Source organism: Magnolia sinica, chromosome 6 (assembly GCF_029962835.1).
Source record: "Magnolia sinica isolate HGM2019 chromosome 6, MsV1, whole genome shotgun sequence".
Lineage (NCBI taxonomy): Eukaryota > Viridiplantae > Streptophyta > Magnoliopsida > Magnoliales > Magnoliaceae > Magnolia > Magnolia sinica.
Window position 1 is genome coordinate 29,680,866 of NC_080578.1, and position 22,110 is coordinate 29,702,975.

At 41.5% G+C, this 22,110-nt stretch overlaps 1 protein-coding gene across 1 annotated transcript; it reads left to right on the forward strand.

Annotated features, from left to right (window-relative positions):
- Positions 1–16,292: 16,292 nt before the first annotated feature.
- Positions 16,293–21,879, forward strand: LOC131248615 (probable lysophospholipase BODYGUARD 3). The gene is made up of 4 exons (XM_058248980.1): positions 16,293–17,171; positions 17,255–17,583; positions 17,674–17,873; positions 21,310–21,879. Exons 1-4 carry the CDS (start codon positions 16,595–16,597, stop codon positions 21,632–21,634), a joined length of 1,431 nt encoding a protein of 476 aa, XP_058104963.1. The 5' UTR covers positions 16,293–16,594; the 3' UTR covers positions 21,635–21,879.
- Positions 21,880–22,110: the final 231 nt, after the last annotated feature.

A 22,110-nucleotide genomic window follows, 5' to 3' on the forward strand; every position in this document is an offset into this window, starting at 1 on the left:
TTGGTTAATTATAATATTGTTAGCTTTTGTTAATAGAAACTAGATTTAGCCTCGGTTATTGATAAATGATGTTAAAAATTGAATTTAGCCTCAATTGATGACAACAAAGGCTAAATCTATCTTTAGTCTCAGTTTTGCCTCCGTTACCTAAACTGAGACTACAACTCCCGTAGCTAAAGGCTTTAGCCTTGGTTGTTGAGAACCGAGGCTAAAATAGATTTAGCTTCAATTACAGGCAACTGAGGCTAAAATTTGGATTTAGTCTCAATTGGAAACAATGGAGGCTAAAATTTTGATTTAGCCTCATTTCGAGAAAATTGAAGCTAAAAAGGTTCTTTTAGTTTCACTTCAAGAACCAAGGCTATAAAATTCACTTTAGCCTCGGTTGCTAAAACTAAGGCTAAAGCCTTTAGCCATGGGGGTTTCAACCTCGGTTTGGATAACTGAGGCAAAATTGAGGCTAAAGGCTTTAGCTTCAGTTTTTAACCTTTTTAGCCACAGTTTTGAACTGAGGCTAAAGCCCATTTTTCTTGTAGTGACATAAATACTAGCTTGATCCAAAACTTGTGTAGACCCCAAGCGGTCGTCTATCGTGGCATTCAATCCTCACTTTTTCTTATGACGAGGTCTACTTGACCATTTAACGTGCATCATTTTTAGGCTCATGCCCTAAAATGATATTTCAAAGTGGATGGACCATGTGGATAAGACACATACATTATAGGGATCAATGGAAACCCTTGACAGAACTGTCAATCTCTAGCTATGTCCTGGTGGGGTAGCACCCAATTTTTGCCCGTCCGCAAGCAATCCATTATTGCGATAACACGGAACTTCCTTGGATATCATGTTGATGTGGAAAAGTGCTGTGAGACCCACCATGATATGTGTGTTAAATCTACGTCGTCTATCCATTTTTCATATTATTTTAAGTTATGAGCCCAAAAATGAGGCACATCCAAAGCTCAAGTGGACCACCACAAAAACTAGTGGAGATTGAATACCTACATTTGAAAACTTCTTAGGGGCACAAAAGTTTTGGATTAATCTTATATTTGTGTTCTCCCTTCATTCAGGTCTATGTAACCTTATAAACACATTAGATGACAAATAAATATCATGGTAGACCCTAGGAAGGTTTCAATGGTAGGCTCATTGGGAGCTTTGTATCTACCTCAGCATTTTGCTGTCCTAAAATGATGTAGCAAAATGGATGGACTGAGTGGATATAACACATATCATGATGGGCCTAGAGATCTTGGCCACGTCTGCATAACTTTTAGGTTGTTAGCGTTGAAAGCTGGCACAGAAGTAAGAAATGTAGAGTTGTTATTTAAAAAAATATTTTAATTCAAAATCACTTACCACATTCCATCTTAAGCATTAAGTCAAGTGAGGAAAGCTTAAAAAATGAATGCATTTTTCAATGATAATCCAAATTAAGTCCTAAATTAACTTTTGAACTTGTCAAACAATCTGAATTAAGAAAAATCAAAGAAAAAGGCACATTTGATATAAGTGTTGGAATTAAGTTTTACCAAATATTGCCTAAATTTGAAATCTAAAGCCTGAATCTAAAATCTAAATCTAAAGTCTAAAAATATTTTTGGTGACTGTATTAAAGAAGTGTTGAAGTCTGAAAATTAAGTATTGATTATGAAACAACTTAATTATTAACAAAAGTATGAAATGTTAATTTGACACATTTGCCCCTTATCCTATTTAGAGATGTTTTGCATTATGAATGGTTTATTTCTTATTAAATAAAAATAAAACTATTAAATTAATATCCATTTAATTCAAATAAACTAAAGTACTTAATAGAGAATTAAAATGTCATACATTTGTCCATTAAAACTAAACAATAAAAAATAATAATAATAAATGATTTGCATGTGTAAATTTGGCGGTAATTTCTTCTCGTATATTAGGCACACTGGTTTGTTTGAAGTCTCTGAATGCTCCTTCCACTTCATGCATATCAACATTTGATTCGACATTCATCTCCAAAAGACATCCACTTTTTGTTTCCTTCCCTTAATCGAGTTGTTGATGCTTCGAGTAGCCTTCTGCGAACTAAAGAGTTCTTCGATCGGCGTTTGAATATTTCTGAGCTCGGTTGAGGAGCTCAATTAAGGTGGCCATGGGGTTCTTATCGATCGAGAAGAGGAACTTTCCTTATTTGAGACCAACTATCATGACAGTAAGAGCTATCTTGTCATAGTCGTCGACTTGTAGTGCCTTTACGTTAAAATGGATGATATAGTCTCTTAATAGCTTATCCTCCCTCTGTGTAATCGTGAGGAGATGAGTCTAGGGTTTTCTACTATCTTTTCCATTAATGAATTGAGTGATAAAACCTTGCTGAGCTGGGTGAAGGAGCTGATAGATTTTGGCTTCAGCTATCTACACCATTTTTGCGCTCCTATCGATAAGGAAGGTAGAATGCTCTACACATCACGGGCCCCGAAGCTCCGTGGAGTTCCATATAAGCCCTGAAGGAATCAAGGTGCTCAGCTAAGTCTCCGAACCCAGAGTATGGAGTGATCTGCGGCATTCGAAACCTGGACGGGAGCATGGATCATGTGATATCGTCAGTGAATGGAGGCTTAGCTTCCTCCAGCATGGCTTTAATGGAGGTCAGGGCTTTAACTCGCCACACTTGCTAAATATCGTCAAGCTAACCTCGAATTTCTTTAAGCTCTGCCTCCCACGGGACCTCACTTTTCAGTACGAACTCGAGGGCATTCCCTCACCTTCCTTTTTTTTCTAGGGTATGGAGTAGGTCGAACTCAGTGAGCATGGATGTACCCAGGATTTACGTTGAGGCCTGCTCATATCGTATTTGGATGTCCTTCATTGTGGGTGGATCATGAAGTGCTTAAGGAGGTCGAGATTGCTCAGTAGTTGCACCTGCTTCCGCGCCCTAGTCAGGGAGCGGTTGCTGCCTCTCCAATATACACATTATCCAATCCACATTACTGGCCAAGACTTCAACTTAGTTTTCCTAGGAGATAAGCCGACCTCCTTTGTAAGGGACCTTTACACAACCATCGCTGGAGGGGGTCGGTGCGTTGGTTTGATAGGGATTGAGGATCCTCAAACTATTCCTTCAGCATAGGGATTGGTTTAGTGATTATGACTAAGGCCCTTTTCCTTCCCTTAGCCATTGTAGAGTGAATATGACAGTAACTTCTAAATGACTTTGCTATCTTTTCCCACATACGATGTCAAACCATTGATGCTCGAATATGGTCAATCCTATTTTGCCCCCTGCTTGCCCACGAGTACTTGGCAAGTAATGGAGAACAAAGAAAACACAGGGGGGTGTCGATGATGGCCGAGGACCCTTCAATGCCTAAGTCAGATGGACAAACTCACAACGTGCGTAGTTGGATCAGGGTAGTTGTCCATACCTCATTCCCATGGAAGGGGGTCTATTTATAAGACTTCTTAGTCACTTACGTATTAGGGTGAATTTGATGGAGGGATCTCGTATCGCAAAATGAATCTGCCCTTAAATATTTCTCTAATAGTGCCTCGATCAGTGTGATTCTCGACTACGATCTTGTTAGGCAATCCCACCTAGGGGTGTACATCGAGTCGAACCGAATCAAGCTAGCCTTAGCTTAACTCGACTCGGCCACTAGCTAACCTCAGCTAGAACTCGGCTCAACTTGGTCCTCGAGCCTGACTGGCCAACTTGGTTCGGTTTGGTTAGCAGCTCGGGCCAATTCGAGTCAAGTTCGCCTATGCAGCATTTTCACAAACACATAGACTGCACCTTCAAATTCTCAATGAATGTAAAACACTAACAGCAGTTTTACAGGTATTTCATCAAACACCTTGTAAGCAACATCAATCAAGAAAAAGGGGGTTTATTTAATGAAACATACCTTCCTTGCCACCAGTCGACACTTCGTTGAGTCATTTCATCAAACACTTGGTGAGCACCATCAGAGAATACCCGAGTCAATCCGAGTTGAGCCGAGGTCGAGCTATATATCGAACCGATTCGAGTCGAGCTAGGGCCAGCTCGATCTTGGCTTGAACTCATTTTCAAGCTCTAAAACCCAGCTGAAAATTGGCTTGAACTTATTTTTAAGGTCTAAAAACTAGATCGACTTGGATCAAACTCGGCTTCAAACCGAGCTGATTTGAGCTTTTTCGAGCCGAGTCGAATGAGTTAACCGAGCTAGCTTAGTTCGTGTACACCCCTAATCTCACCCATATATAGTGGAATCCTCTCTGGATGTATTTTATTCTGAGGTTATGGTCGGTACCCGAAGCCGAGGTCACCATGGCTGACCTCTAAGGTTGGTACCTGAGGCTAAGGTCGGTACCCAAGGTTGGGTCGGTTTTTGAGGCCGAAATCGGTGGTCGAGACCAATTTCCAAGGTCAGTGGCCAAGGACTGAGGATGACCTCCAAGGTTGGTGGTTGAGGCTATCGCACTAGGTTGAGGTTAGCAGTTGAAGTCCAGATTTGTGGTCACCACTCGAGCTAGTCCTGGAGGTCGAGGTCGATCCCTGATGCCTAGTTAGTGCCATGACCCTTCTTGGGGAGATTTCTATGACAATAGCCTCGCTATGTCCAAAGCATTAGGCTAGTTCAATTTTACCCATAACGATAACAATCATGATAATCATATCAATCATATCCTCTACCTTAACTGTATAGGTATGAGACATGTTGAGATTTATGCACCTATTAGAGTCGAATCCGTCGAGTAGGTAAACACTTTGGAATAAAATCTAAATCCCTATTAAGATGATTTAACAATTCATGAATTCAACTAAGTTATCCCATCAAGTGGGGTACACCTTTGATCAAACCAAGATGACCCACCATTACTTCATTAAATTAAATTTGAAAAAAACAAGGGACTATCAATCAATGCACTCAATTGATCAAGCCAACTCAGTGGCCCTCAATCAATCTTCCGATCGATCAGTTATAGCCTCGATCGATCTTCCGATCGATCGGCTACAGATCGATGAAGTTCTGTTATTAACATCTAAAGTCTCTAGACAAATTTGATCACCTTCGATCGATTGAACCTACCTGTTGATTGATCGAAACATGTCAGATTTAATTCAATTTAGTTCTTGAATAGTTTTTGTAAGTCCCGTATCTTAGACCGTATCGTTCCTTAGACTCCCACGGTCCTCCCGGTTGAATTCTGGTGACCCGCGATGCGTAGATAGTATTTGCGTGCAACCCTGAGTCATATCTCATATTTCAGAGTCAACTCAACCCAAGACTTGTACCCTTGCGATCGTGCCATTGCTCCGGTTCCGACGCCGAGTCTCGCGCGCCGATGCGATACTCGAGCCAGGAGATGTGGGCCCGTGTTCAATTCGAGAAAACGCTGCACTTTGCAAAACCCAAGATGACCTTTCCAATCAATCACATCACATCCCATCAATCAAGTACATGTCCCATCCCCAAAAGCAACCCCTAAAGTCAACTCTCTCTCCACCTATACATGTCAAGTACACACCCATCACTTCCCATCACTCCATCACTCACTCACACCCATCCCCCTCTCTCTCTTTACATCTCATCCTCTATCTCTCTCTCTCTCTCTCGCTCTCTCTCTCTCTCTCATTTCTCCATTTTCAAGTAAGCTCCATGAGAGTAACCGTCCAAGCTATCTCTATGAGAGGGAGCTAGTGTGGCCCACCTTCCTACCATCCAATCCCACCCTCCAAAGATCATCTCAACTGTTGAAATGTATCCCTTGGAGCTCTAGAATGTATCAGTGGAAGGAGAAGTCCATGATCAAAGGTGGGTGATTTTTTGTGTTGATTTTGTGTTTTAAGGACCCACTTATGGTGGGACCCATCTTGATGTATGCATTATATAGGGAGGGCACATTGTGGCGGGGTCCCTCCCCTTCTCACCGATCTCTCTCTCTCTCTCTCTCTCTCTCTCTCTCTCTCTCTCTTTCATTTTCTTGCAGTGATGATGAGGTGTGTGGCCCACCTGGTGTGTGTGTGTGTGGCCCACCATGAATGTATTTTATCCATGCCATCCACCAAGTGGGCCCACCTTGCTGCCATCATGGGGCCTGTCATGCATGGCTGTCCAATGGGAATATACAAATATTAGCTTTGAACAAGGCTGGTGGGTCCCACACATGTGGACCCACCTTGATTTACGTGATGTATCCAAACTGTCCACCCTCAGACCTCTCTGATCGTGAGGCTTGGACAGAACTGGCTGGGCAGAAATCTACCCAGCAGTAGGACAAGGCCGTGGGACCCACTTGGAGTATGTATTGCATCCAAGCCGTCCAGGCCTGGATGATGCTAGTATGTATATAGTATTATATATTATATATAATATATAGTGTTATATTATATATTATATATTATATATTATATATTATATAATAAAATATATATTATATATTATATCTGGTGGGCCCCACGTGGGACCCACCTTTAATGCATGTATTTTACATAAGCACCATCCATCTAGACGGTGCCATGTAGGCATGTTGTTGCGTGTGTGGGCTACGTGTGTGGGACCCACATGAGGTAGATGTTATATCCCTACCATCCATCTATTGGACATGGACCCCACCATGGTAGCATGTGGGGCCCACCTTGTAATGATGTATTCCATCCACACCATCCAATCCATGGGATGGTGGGATGTGGATTGGCTGGGTTCCGCACACCTAGTTATTTAGCAAGTTGTGGGGCCTACCATGATGTACGTGAACCACACTTAGATGTATTTATCATGTTCACATCGTCCAGGGGGTGGGGCTCACCCTGGTATATGTGTTTTACCTAAGCCGTCCACTTGTTTTGCCAACATAGGACCACCTTGATGTATTTATTCCATCCACACTGTTCAGATTGTGCTGGACGGTGGTGGACAATGTTTGGATAGTGCTGATTTACATGGATAATGTTTGGACAGTGCTGATTTACATAGACAATGTTTGGACAGTCTACTCATCATTAGTGAGCCATGTACCCCATAGAATGATAGTGTGTAGTGATACACATGTTACACCTGTAACTATTGAAATGATTTTCAATGCAATCCAAGTTCTCACTTGAGGCCCATTGGTGCAGCCCATTAATGCGGCCCACTTGTTGTATATGAGGCTCATTGGTGCGGCCCATTAAAGCAGCCCACTCATTATATATGAGGCCCATTGGTGCGGCCATTGATGCGGCCCACTTGTTGTATATGAGGCCCATTGGTGCGTCCATTGATCCGGCCCACTTGAAGTATATTGAGGCCCATGGGTTACAGCCCATTATGATGTATATTGAGGCCCATGGGTTACAGCCCATTATGATGTATATTGAAGCCCATGGGTCATAGCCTAATGTGATGTATTTGAGGACCATGGGTTGTGGCCCATGGTGATGTATATTAGGCCCGTGTATTCGGCCCATCGTGATGTGTATTAGGCCCACAAGTGAGGTGCATCGTGATGTGTATTAGGCCCAGGTATGTGGCCCGATGTGATGTATTTGAGGCCCATGGGCGAGGCCCAATGTGATGTATTCGAGGCCCATGGGAAGGCGTGATGTAATGTATTTATGGACCATGGATAGGGCCCACCTATTGCGAATTTGAAGCCCATAGGTCGTGGCCCATTGTGATGTATTTCTAGCCCATTTATCGTGTCCTATTGTGATGTATTTTCAGCCCATATGTCATGGCCCATTGTGATATATTTCCAGCCCATATGATGAGGCTCATTGTGATATATTTCGGCTCATACGATTAGGCCCATTGTGATGTGATGAGGGCCATCGCGATGTATATTAGGCCTTTGTGTGAGGCCATAGTCCAGCTAGATGTTTGGCTCTATTTGGGCCACTCCTTGGGAGCAATGTTGATTAAATGTCCACATTGATGAGCAATGATGGTTAAATGTCCACATTGTGACCTTCCCTTAGGCCCTTTGATAGGCCGATTATCGAGGCCAATTGTCGAGGACGATTATCGAGGCAAATTCCGATTGTCGAGGCTGATTATCAATGCTGGTTACCGATACCAATTATGAGTATGTGATATCAAGGCCGATTATTGATGCCGTTATGAGTACGTGACAGCATAGTATCATGATACATGCCCATACGCATCATCTGCATGTTTGTTATGAGATATGGATGACATTGCATATGCCATAGGGCATGTTGTTTATGGGACTCCCTAATAGGTGGAGTCATCCCATATGAGCGCTCGGTATGCGCAAGATTGATGCATGATTGGACTGTGTGACTCATGCATCTTACATTTATGTGATATAACTACTGTACGCCCTAGTGACATCAAAGTCGTAGCCTCCACATGCATGTCGTGGATGGCCAGTTGGGACACCGAAAATCTGTTACTAGGATCAGGCCGTCATAGATAGCCCTAGGTGAAAATTTCTAAACCTCCGTGTCCAGGAGATGCTCCAACGTTTAGACCGAGTGAATTACATGAGCGCCCGAGTGCCGAATACCAGTAGGCTGCGTCTCTCACTATGTTATGGTCGGTTGGAAGAAGGTGTGGCCTTATCCGCTCGATTCATAATGGGCAAAACTAAGCTGAGTTTGACCAACTCATAAATGGGTCCGCTATTAACATGTTAGTTAAGTATTGGCTAACTACTGGCCAAGTGGATAGTGATATCTCTTCCACTCACCTGGTTGCACGTGATGGGGTGACAATCTGGTGTGGAGTGTACTAAACCACAGTGATGATCCCAGAGATGTACGGTACTGATATGTAAACTTATTAAGCAGGAGTTGCATACTTATTCCTTCATTCATTCATTCACTATCACTCGGGCTGGTAGTGAGCAACTAATTATTGTGTACCTTTGTAATGGTAAGGATTTTGGTTAGGGCGTGTAACTAACCTGAGAACAAGAGTCTACTACATTGAGTCTAGATATCTAAATTTAGGTATGTGACTGGTTTGGATAAAAGTCCCTTGTGATGGACCCCATAGCCTGCGATACTACATACTATCATCCCGACGTCACTCCAGCTTGGTCATTTCATTCGCACTACATATTGCATTGCATCTACAACATTTAGCATTCTGGGTTGCCATGTTTCTACATTGATATGGCCGTTCGCATTCATGCCTTACATCGCATAGCCTTGGTACGACTGATGACACTCATGGACTTACCAGTATGTTTTCGCTTACTCTGATTCATGATCTTGCCAGTATTTTCGACATTATATGATTATGGCATTGTATTTGCGTGCTTGGCACTTATCTTGCGCACACACTTTCACCGTCCTCTAAGCTTTCTATAAGCTTATGCACGATAGATGCGTGCAGGTGGCATTAGGTTGCAGCAGTATGGAGCTTGGAGTATGTAGCTGACTTCTAGAGCTTTGATTTTCGACATATGTATTTCCTTTTCAGCATTGTATTCAAATATTTATATTAGTGGATATGTGATGATGGTTTGGGTAAACTTGTGGTTATGCTTATTACGAGATAAAAGTACATTGAAAAATTCTCCTTGTAGGATCCTAGGATCAGAATCTTGCGTAAGGACGCTGGGAGCTGAGAATGGGGTACTACGGAGGCTGTCGGCACTGGATTCGGTGATCGAAAATTTTATGAGCCCGGTTTTCGAGGGGCATAACAGTTTTGGTCATTTTCGATCGGATCAATCGAGATCGCTCGAGTAGACCCTCGATCAATCAAACTTGGACTTTCATCAATCAGACTACTATAAGATTTTATTTTTTTACATTGGTTGCTGGACAAAAATCGACATGCTCAATCGATTAAAACACTCGCTTTGATCGATTGACTGAAGTTGGCTTGGTTCTATTATACAATATGATTTTCCATAAAATTTAGGGTTTCTCTTACACTTTCTTAGCTTTCGTGAATTCAATCGATTCTTGGATTAGCTCCAACCCATCATATGGTTTTCTTATTGTTAATTTTAAAATAACTAAAAGAATGCTTGGATTTAAAATATCTAGAATCTACATTTGTTAGTTAAAAAATAGTTTTACAGCATAACCTATCATCATCTATATTATTCGTAAATAATCGTGGCAAATCCCTCAGTTGGATACTCTAGGATTCAAGGTCCTGACATGATTCGGCTTTAAGGTCCTTTAATTCGAACCTTCCTAGACTGATATGGTTGGAATTCTCAATGCTATTCTCCCATAATATGACATCTCTCTCAAAACCAATTTCTATCATCAAAACTTCCCCATAGATTAAAACAATAGTCGTAGGATAAATTCCCTTTGTTCTTTGTTTAGAACTAGGCTTTTAGATATAAATAAATAAAATAGAAAAGGAACAAAAGAATTTGATAGAAAACTTACCAGCAGAGGCTTCTCTTTCATAAGGCTTCTCTCTCTCTCTCTCTCTCTCTCTCTCTCTCTCTCTCTCTCTCTCTCTCTCTCTCTCTCTCTCCTGACTTCTCTTTAGCTTTAGGGTTTTTTACCGGAATTTCCTATGGTTCTTCCCTTTAAATAAATATGGAGCCCTGGATCTAGAAGATTCCACAAGGGTTTTATGATATTTAATAAAAATATAAATATTGCGATTTTAGGAATCAATCCACTAACTTATCCTTCCACCAAGAGTACCTCTACCAACTAGGCTAAGTACTTGGTTTTGTTAATAATGACAACATTAAATTATTAATTTGGTCAGTCTGGTTCTCATATGGCTCGAAAAATCAGGGTCATTACATAACGATCAAAGGAAGGTTGGGATCGTTCAACCTTTCCTTATCATTCATACATTTATTAAAGCTTGATTGAAGCTGGCTTCTTCGCACCTTTTATGTGCTTACCTCATTTTCCATGCATATTTGGAAGGTGATGTTCTTAGCTAATACTAAGTTTTATAATATGTTTCGAAGGCATGAATAGCACTGGATACAAGAGAAAGACCTAAAATTTTCCTCGTAGCTCGACCAATCCTAACTGTCGTGGAGGAACTTTTTGGTACAAATGGTATGGTAGGAACTATAGGAGTAACATGAATGAGACGTAGAAGTGGTCCAAAGTCTGAAATGTTCCTTATGACCCAAGGAGCTGTAAGGATTGGAGCAAGTTGAATTAGTTGAGCTGGTTGAGAAGGGCTGGCAATAGCAACTCTTTGATGTTTGCACTGAGGTGATGCTGGATCAACCATTTTTGTTGTTGAGTGATGGAGAGGTGGTCAATGTTGATGTTGTTCTTTGAGTTTATATTGTTTTTCAGCTTAAAGACGTAATTGGTTTTAATGCGATCTTTCTTGTAGCCCTTTCGATCACTAATCTCTTTTTCTCAGCCATAAGTTCAGTTTTTCCCATCTCCAAAGAGTAAAGCCGAGCAATGATGAGTTCGTTGGGCTCGATCACCAACTTATTATAATAGTTTTGCCACCAATCATGAAAAGTGATCATCTAACGTGGTCGACTCTGAATAATTGGCAACTCAAGAATAGTGCTTATTAACTGAAAGTTGTTGTGGAGAGTCAGATAAATGTCAGTTGATTCCATAATTGGGCACTCATGAGGGGGTTGATTAGAAATTTTATGAGTGAATGGGTAAGGAATGCATTGAGCTAAACCGAATTGATGAGTAAGAAGGTTGAGAGAATATTGTTTGACCACTACCTTGGCATTGACACCAGTTTCCATGGTGCCACCATAGGGAAGGTCTCTGCAAATCAAGTAACTCTCCCAAGCTTTATCTCTTTGCTCGATTCTGTCGAGATCGGTCAATTTAGAGTCTTCAATGAACCAAGTTAGGCCGAGTTCTTTAGTTTGGAGGATTGAAAGAATGGTTAGACATAATGGGGTGGAGTGAGAAGAAGAAATTCATACACTGCGAATGTACAAATAATTCGATGATAAAAAGATATTGTGCTAACTGAAAGAGGTATAAAGACCGGAGGAAGAATGATTATGGGTGAAGAAGTGGAAATATTAATAGAGCCACATTTGAAGTAGCCATAAAAGTCCTCTGTTGTGGTAAAAACATTTTGTTGTTGCTTCATACATGGTTCGATACAAACAATCGAGCACAAACAGAGCAAGAGCTAGTTTTTGTCCTTAAGCTAGCACATCAGCTAGATAAACATACTCTTTTGTGATTTGCATGGTATTCAGGCAAAGCAGATGCCGATAGATCCACATCAACAAAAATGTTGTATGTTATTGATCACTAACTTTCGCACTTTTATTGCAATAATTGAGCATGAAGTTAGAATATGCCCTTCCATTCTGTCTGCAAAGACAAAGTACATATTGATCTTTATCTTGAGTAAAACTTGCAAAGACCACTTCGTCAAAAGAAAGAAGATGAGTGAAAGGACAAACATACATGACTATTGGACTAATGCTCAATGAGCTTCAAAATATCAAAGCAACAATAAGAAGGGCGGTATATGTTATATATTCAAACAAGGGAAAGCTTGATGCATTAAAAAATGTTGGCTTGTCTCCATGTATCGCTATGCTACTAGAGTATGCGATTGTACCAGTCTGCTCATCCTTTCATTGGTTTTGGCTAAGATCTTTAAGCTTTAAAAGCAGTCGTAGGATCTAGGAACTCAAATTGAAGTAGTAATTTCTCACCTTAACAGCTGGGGAAAAGCTAGTCTACCAATGAGATTTCTTAATGAGTAACTTTTGGTGAAAGGCCAGTCGAAAAGAAATGAATGGTTTATTTTGGTCAATGGGGACATCAGAAGATATCATTTATGATCGTAGGGGAAAGGGTGTCTAGTTCTCTAATAAGATCTTCTTAATGGATGATTGCTAGATTAGAGGATGAAGAAGCGACCATGGTAGAAGAAGTAGCAAGTTTGGGTCTTGAAGAGTTTGAGAAGAAGAACAGACGTAAGGAGCAAGAGTTGTGGGAAAAATTAAAACTAATTCGAAATTGCATATATATCGGTCAGAAGAGTGCGCATTAATGAAAAGATCATTATGACTCATTGTAGGATTCAATTGTTCATTACATGTCACAATGACGGCCATGGAAAAAACCAAAACCATCAATTCATTTTCACCTCAGTCGAGGATAATCAATAGAGAGTTGACACGTGGAAAGAAAGGCCAATCATATTTATTACATTGAGCAATGGACTACAATTGCTTTTACTTTTTTTTCTCCAAAGCGAAGAAACGTGGGGGGCAATGTTGTACCTTATTTTTTACCATTCTTTGAAGAGACAATCAGGAAGTGACATATATCATTGGACAAGAAATATATAGCGCGTATAAGATCTGCGAAGATATTTCGAGTGCATGTTGGGAGAAAACAGCTGGCACTGGTTGGGTAATACACATCATCTAAAGACGAAGTGTGATCAAGTAGTGAAAGACAAAATATGGTCGAGAGAAAAACGGTGTTGGGTCGATTACTGGGATAAGTGTCCAAGAAGAGTCTGGAAGACTGGAGTGGTGTTGAAGCAATTGTTGTAACAGATCAAACGTGAGAAGAAGTATGTAGATGGCTATCTTAAAAAAGTCTATAAATAACATATGAGTTCAATGAAGCAAAGTGTTGCATATCAAGTCAATCAAATAAATCAATCTATCAATTATTCTTTATGTTCCTTAACATAGTATATCTTTTACGTTCCTTAGCATAACCAATAGCTTAATCCTACCTAGCGGTAAACTAGTACTTATAATCCTTAATTGTAATCCAAGTCTACACTCATACGTTGGATGATCTCTACTGAAATACAAGTAATTCTCTCAAAAAGATTCTTTGCAGTTATTCCTTGAAGTAGATTGTAAGTATTTCTTTCTTGTTTTACTTTTGTATTGAAAGTCTTCTTGTAGGAAGGCAAGATGCAACACATTCTCAAAGAATGAACCCTACCCTTCGATAATCGTCTGATCATTTTAAATAACATCTTACAAGTGGTTAAGTAGACCGTCGTTTTTCTTAGATCTTAGTCATATACGGTCAATTCTGATGAATATGTCTATCTTACTGCTTAGGGTCAAAGTTGTTTGGTTGGAATCCAGTCACACATTTGATTTCGGCACATCCACACACATCACATGTGACTGAATTATGCATCCTAGAGGCGAACAACAACGATAACTCAAATCAAACCTATTAAACTGTGGAACCCACTGCCACTGAGTTAAAATCGAAAAATCAGTGTTTGAGCAAACCTAACCTCTAATTCATGGCCACTTGCTCGTCAAAATCTTCTTTTCATTTTAACGGTATAGTAAATGTCCACAAATCGGATAGTCAGAATATATGACCTTAATTTTTCTTTTCATGTTACATCTAAACTGGGGCCACAATTTGAGAAGTTTAATTGGAATTACTTGCATGATAAGTATGAAATTTCAAAGTAATTTAAGTGCCTGCTTATCATCTGTCACACTCTGCCAGAGTATCAAACTTTTTCTCTCCGGGGATTCATCGCGAAGCAAACGGAACCACGATCGCACCCCGTGGGCGCGGATTAGGTCAGTACGGGGTAATAGCTTAATGGCAGAGTCCCTGAGAGTGGGGTTCACCTCCATCTATTTTTTTATATCCAATCCGTCCATCAGATTTTCCATCTAATTTTATGTCATCGGCCAAACAATAAAGCAGATCAAAAACTCAGGTGGACCACACAACACACCACACGAAATAGTGGTGAATGACCATTCAAAACTTTTTGAGGGCCACATAATATTTGGATCAAGTTGATATTTCTGTTTTCCTTTCGTACAGGTCTGTGTAACTTTATCAACAACCTTGGATGGCAAATAAAAATTACGGTGTACCCTTGAAAGTTTTAATGGTGTGCGTTCAATTACTACTTTTTCCTGTGGTATGGTCCACCTGAGACTTTTGTGTACTTAATTTTTGGAAATATACACTAAATGTATCTGACGGATGGACGGCCTGGATATACAACAATACATCGAGGTGGGTCACACGGTCAGGGCCTCGCCCACTAAGCTGGTACCCCGCCTCATCTAATCCGCCTTCAACTTCCGTAGATACCTGACGCTAACCTCCCTTGGGCACCAACCGCTAACCGCGCGCCACGTGGGTGCAACTTTCATGGATCCACCTCGTCCATGAGGATTCTAGGAACCCAAAAATCATGGTGACCCAACATTGGTTTTTGTAGGGCCAACCTTGATATTTAAATCAACCATCCCATTCATTCATCTGATGTGCCTCAACATGATAAAGAGATCAGCGAAAAATCAAAACAGTCAAAATTTCAGAAGGCCCACAACCCGAGATTTAGAATTTTTTGTATAATTTTAAACTGGGTGAAGGTTGAATTGGCCTGATTTTTTGGATCAACGCTAAGAAAAAGAAAAGAAAAAAAAAAAAGAGGCCGTGATGCACCTGATGGACGGCTTGGATTTGATGCATTTTGAAACGTTTCCTGACATTAGAGAAAGTTTCCCACCTACGCCACTCACGCAAGAGTTTTCCAAAACGAAATCCTCAGCAGGTTAGCGACACCTATGACATAGAGGGTCCTGATATTCTCCTTATCTTAATCATTCATTAGGTCAGACGCATGTGACCAACGTGATGAGTGGACCTGCTTATTTTTTAGTGACCCAACATACATAGATGGCCAGTGTCTTGAACATCCAAGATCTCGCGTACGTGTTCCATATTTGATCGTGGGAAGCAAATCCACGTGGCAAGCAATGTTAATGTTAGGGTCCTTTTGGTAATTTTACTATATGATGAAAGTCACTGGAGTTGTGAGCAAGAAAACCATTGTTTTTTTAGCAGCCAATACATACAGTGGTGGCAAATGGGTATTTGTTAGTCGGGAGTTCAACCACCACCTACCCTTTTCCTTGGCCAACAAACGATTTTAATGAACAATGAATTCAAGGCCCAGACCAACGTGATAGTTTACCATCATTTAAAAAACCTTGGCCACTCAACCACCGTACACGCCGCCGTGATAATTTGGGCCCCCATTCCGATTATCCAAATCATTGATTATGGACGGAGGATGACCGAAAGCAACGCTAGTTGAATGATGCTAACAATCTGGTAGACCGTCATCAAATGCACGGCTAAAAATAGAAAAGTCATTGGTCGAAATTCAACTGATAGCTAAGATCATTTCATGAGTATGACATGTGAGCTATCTTCCATCCACACTGCAACGAATTGTTTTGATGGTTCAGATTAATTCACATGTATGTCAGTGTGTGGTGGATTAGTCCCCACCATTTTAAAAACGGTGACAAACTATCACGGTAGTCTTGTCCCCCATTCATTTATCTACTCTCTTAGTTAGTGTAAGGGCCCTCTCTCTCTCTCAAAGCTCGAGCTTTGTTAAGTCCTCCAAAGATTATATTCTAAGAAGGTACATTTGCACCCAAATAAAAGAACTTCTACTCCATTTTCTTGCTTTTGGGCTTTGTTTTTCCACACCTTGTATGGGTGTTGTGGGTTAGGAGAAGAAAGAAAAGCAGCACCAAAACCTACAGAGGTGCATTGCTTTCTCTGTAGAGATGCCTAGTTATACTATAACCACGTAGGTAGCCGGAGAGCTGCTTCTATGGAGTTTTAATATCAACCACAACGAAAGTTCCATTGTGGGTGATCTTGTATCCATCTCTTCTTTTTATCATGGGCGTAATGCGCGCAACCGGGCTCATGCTAACATTAACCGGGAGAGTAGTTAATGAGGTGGCCAGCTTCGTCGTCTTCACCATTCTCGATCTCCTTGACGTGGTGCTATGCGTCATCTACAAGGTCATCGATTTTGTCGTGGAAGCCGAATGGAAGCCGTGTTACTGCTCTTCAGCGAAAGAAGCGATCACGAGCAGTGGGAAGATTCTCGTTTCAGAGCAAGGCGAGTCAAAAATCGTATGCTTGAGTTCGAGCAAGTTGCAGCTGGAAGACATTTCTGACACGCTGTATTTGCGGTCTTCGTTGGTTTCTGATATCTCCAAAACTACGGTGAAGGAATTGAAGCGGCTGAAGATCGAGGGGACCGCGATCCGGACGTGCGAGAAAGTGAAGAATGGGAGCGTGAGATCAACGTTCACGATTAATTCAACCATTATAGAGATGTTGCAGGGGAAGATCGGAGGACAGCAATCACACCCAATTCCTCGGTGGTCGGATTGCGATTGCAAGACCTGCACTTCTTGGAGCTCTTCCTGTAAGGAGACGCTCTTTGTTCAAGCTGATGGCGCGGAAGGTAGAATAATGAAAATAACAGAAATTCTCATTTGGGTTATTCTATTTGTATTTTGTTTTGTTGAATTTTATATGAAATGGCAGATAATGCAAGTGAAGATGTGTTGTTCATACATGGATTTATATCATCATCGGCATTTTGGACGGAGACGGTGTTCCCGAACTTCTCAGAATCGACGAAATCCAAGTATCGATTGTTAGCCATTGATCTGCTGGGATTCGGGAGGAGCCCGAAACCGACCGACTCCCTCTACACACTAAGAGAACACGTCGAGATGATCGAACGGTCGGTATTGGAGCCTTACAGGGTGAAAAATTTCCACATAGTGGCCCACTCTCTGGGATGCATTTTAGCACTAGCCCTAGCAGTGAAATACCCCGGTGCAGTTAAGTCTCTTACACTGCTTGCACCGGTACGTGATACAACGATCTTGGTGTTGGGCACGTTTGGGTCTTTTTATTTTATTTTATTTTATTGAATTTGTTTTTCTTTTTTGAAACAGCCATATTTTCCGGTACCTAAAGGAGAGCATGGGGCCCAGTTTGTGCTGAGGAAGGTAGCCCCAAGACGCGTATGGCCGTTGATCGCGTTTGGGGCATCGATTGCTTGCTGGTACGAACACATAAGCAGGACAGTGTGCTTGGTGATCTGCAAGAACCACAGGCTATGGGAATTCATGACCAAGCAGATTACCCGAAACAGGTAAACCACCGTTGAAAAGAAATACCCATTCAAACACGGAAAATGCTTGCGTACCTTAGGCAGTTACCTAAATCCACACCGTTCATCAGATGCATAATCTCTTGTTTATTTTGATCCGGACAATTGGGATGATTCAACATTCAGGCGGGCGACCTTGACCTAAAATCCTCTAAACGTGGTATGGCCCACCTGAATTTTTGGATACTGTGATTTTTCGGCTAATCATCTTATCTCGATGAGTCACTCACATAAGATGAATGGATTGGATAGCATCTAAATACTACGGTGGGCCGTATGCAAAACTAATTGTCCGGGTCGCATGCCAACTTTTTCCTAGGGTGTGGCCTACCGGAGTTATGAATGGTTATGATTTTTAGAATCCAAAGTGAACATGGGGCAGCGTAGCTGATGGACGATGGATCTAATGAAAGTTAGACCCATGTGGTACTCGGTTAGAGAAAGTGATCTAACGAGCTACGTAGGGTGAGGTACGCTCGCGCGGTTCATGTAGTAATATAAAAGAGAACGACGTCGCTTTCTTTTTATCATTCAAAAATTGGGCTAAATTACCAAAAAGTCCTCGTTTTCACCAAAATAGACGAAATTGCCAGGGATATCCCTGGTGAGCAAACTCCGTGGGGCCCGCCCTGACTTATGTGTTTCATCCATGCCGTCCATCCGTTTTTCCAGCTCATTTTAGTGAATGAAAACAAAACCGAAGCAGATCCAATCCTAAATTGGACTACACAGCAGGAAACAATGGTGATAATAATGCTCACTGTCCCAGGCGCCACCACGATGTTTATTTGTCATCTAACCTGTTCCATAAGGTCCGAGAGACCTGGAATATATATATATATATATATATATATATATATATATATATATATATATATATATATATATATATATATATATATATATGGAAAAGGTTCTATGCACTTGACCTCACAAGTCCCTCTCATGAGGTTAACCTCATGACTGATTTTTGAGATATCTCATAATTTAAAGGGAACCCATCAAATTCACGGTGTTGATGGCCGACACGCATCACGGTAGGGCCCATATAGTTCCCATGAAGTCGACCTCATAGTACCATTTCTCTCACACAGACACACACACACACACACACACACACACACACATATATATATATATATATATCAACTGGATCCAAGACTTTTGTAGCTAGGAAGATGTTTTTAATGGTGGCCTTCAATCCCCATTTCTTCTTGTGGTTTGGTCCGCTTTGGATATCCCTCAGTTTTGATCTAATGTCCTAAAATGAACTAGAAAAACAGATGGACGGTATGGATGATACACATGCACCACGATGGGCCCCATGGAATTTGGTCACCCCTTCGCTGTTGGTCGTGATAATGGACCAATGCTTGGGATCTAGCGAGTGTTTCTCGGAAGCCATTTATCAAAGGGTATCAAGCCTATAAACCTTTGATACGGGCAATTAGGGGATGGATCACAACCGTCCAATTGCCAGATCCCAAAATTCCATAGCGATTAGAGGCTCATAGTTATCTGATCCTTCGGCCTTTGGTGATGGTTTAGAGAGGTTTAGAGTAACGGCTGGTAAGTATTCCTGTGGATAGAATGGTTAGAAACAGCCAACTGCTGCTTCTTTTTTAACATTTTTGCCTTCATGAGGTGGCCTACCAGCTGGTCGGTTCGGATTGATCCACAGATTCAGGCATTTGATCTAGCATGACGACCGTATATTAAAGAGCGTACAAGGGTGTTAATGATGCCATCGAGGTCATAAGCATGACGTGGTCCACGTCATGGGCATGAACCATGGTTCATGGTGACCTAAATGGCTCAGACGGAAACATACCTACCATTTTATGGACCCTACATCGTAACAGTAACCGCACACCGGAGGACACTTTGGGCTGCTTAACAGGTTCGAAATTACCCACCTTGGAAATTTCACCACCCTTGCGTCATGATCGTGTTTTAAAGTAACGTCCGGAACCCGCACCTGTCCCAGTACCTCACAACCTTTCAAATCAGGGCACGGATGACACATGATACGCCCACGTGGCGTCCTTTAATTAATTGGACTTTGTATGTCCACTGCTCTGCTGGAGGCTATCCGCGTCCCTCAATTCAAGCTTCGTAGACCTGAAGGGGCCCTACTCATCTCGACTTGCCTCGGATGTGTTGGGACAACTCGGACTGAATCGCCCTTTAACTCGGTGAACTTCAAAAGGTAGGCCTGTGTGGAGCCTATCCATGATATGTATACAAGATCCGCTCCGTCCATCTAGCGTGTCCTTTGGGTCTAAAGTCAAGGCGCGGCTCTGGTGGATCCCGGATCCACCGAGATGCGTGGACCCTGACTGTGGGGCCCACCTTGATGTATGTGACTGCATCCACACTATCCATCTGTACTGAAGACTCATTTTAGGGGAAGCTGATCAAAATCTCAGATGGATCATAGTACAGTAAACAGTAGTAATTGACCATTGAAAACTTCTCGTAGGCCATGAAATTTTTGGATAAGATGATATTTGCGTGGTCTCTTCGTATGGGCCTTTGTGACCTTATCAACAGGTTGGACGGCAAATAAACATTAAGGTGGAGTTCATGAAGTTTTTAATGGTGGGGATTCAATCACGACTATTTCCTGTAGTGTGGTCCACATAGGATTTGGGCGTGCTTCATTTTTTGGATTATACCCTTAAATGAGCTTTGAAAATGGTTAAACAGTGTAGATATAATGCACATACATCAATGCGAGCCCCACAGTCACGGGTCCCACCCACCTCGGTGGATCCGGGTCTCACCTAATCCGCTTCCCTAAAGCCAAGCGAAAACATAACTGAGATGGGCCATGGTCCATGATGCTGGGAACATTGGGGAAGGTGCCTCCTATTGAAAATGATTTTATATTGGGTTTGGTGTCCATTTATGTATCCATCTAACCCATCTAACCCATTCACAGGATGCATAATCGAAAGGTTTATGTAAAGGCAAGACAAAACTCTTCCAATGTTACGGTGGGCCGCACCACTTGAATTTAGAGTTTAAGAAAGGTTTTCACGCTATCTCCTTTGGTGTGGCCCATCTAAGTATAGGATCAGACCCTTTTTTTCATAATGAACAGTTTGGATGCTACACAAACATAGAAAGACCCTACATACAGCTCAAATATGCCATCTCAGCCATCTAAATTGCTAGACATGCTGCGGATGGATTGAGCATATTTCTAAGATCAAAATGAATTTTTGAAGAGAATATATACACACACACACACGATTTGAAGGGAAGTAGCCCGTGTCGGCCGACACAAGACGTTTTTCGGTTGTGACCGATAAAGTGCAGAAAAAGCGATGTGGGGCCCTGGGACACTTTTTTCGCTTAGTTGTCTTGACTGGGTTTGTCAGCTTTTATCAGCTATACTTAAATATACTTGCAGGATCCGGACCTTCTTGCTTGAAGGCTTCTTTTGCCACACACACAACGCTGCTTGGCATACACTGCACAATATCATATGTGGGAGTGCAAGCAAGATGGACGGATATTTGGATGCTGTAGATGACATGATCAACTGTGTGGTCACCGTATTCCACGGTAGCGATGATGAGCTACTTCCCTTGGAATGCAGCTATGCAGTCCGATCAAAAATCCCAAGAGCTAATATTAAGGTGATCGAGAAGAAAGATCACATCACTATTGTAGTTGGACGGCAGAAAGCTTTTGCTAGAGAATTAGAAGAGATATGGAAGAAATCGAGTGGCTGAGATTATAGAAAACGTGCAATTATCTAATCACGATTTCTTTTTACTAAGGAAGAAAAAAAAAAAATCGAGATTGGTAGTTTCTTATTCAAGTGTGAAATGGGCCATGTGTAGTTTTTATATGTTCTTTTATTGTGATTACTCATTATTCGAGTGGGAAGTGTTTAATTATTAATTATGATAATTATGTTAATTTCAAACGGAGATAATGAATTAAAAGCGATGAAGCTTTTACTTGGGGTCTTTTCTCTTGGGGATTGATATTTTTCCCGCTCAAATGTACTTTAATGGCCCACACGGACACTTTGTGGCCCACCTTTTAGTTGCTTGGACCATGGATGTTGGCACACGTGGCAGTGAAAATGAACAGTTAAAAGATTAACTAACAGTCCACATTCCATTTACTTGTATGGACCACCTGGTTTTGGACCGTGGAATTTACACGATAGGGCTCACCTGATGAACGGCTTTGATGAAGC

Coding starts and splice junctions, on each gene's coding strand:
- LOC131248615 (XM_058248980.1), top strand. CDS start 16,595: ATGGGCGTAATGCGCGCAACCGGGCTCATGCTAACATTAACCGGGAGA. Junction 17,584..17,673: donor CTCTTACACTGCTTGCACCG/GTACGTGATACA, acceptor TTTTTGAAACAG/CCATATTTTCCGGTACCTAA. Junction 17,874..21,309: donor AAGCAGATTACCCGAAACAG/GTAAACCACCGT, acceptor ATATACTTGCAG/GATCCGGACCTTCTTGCTTG.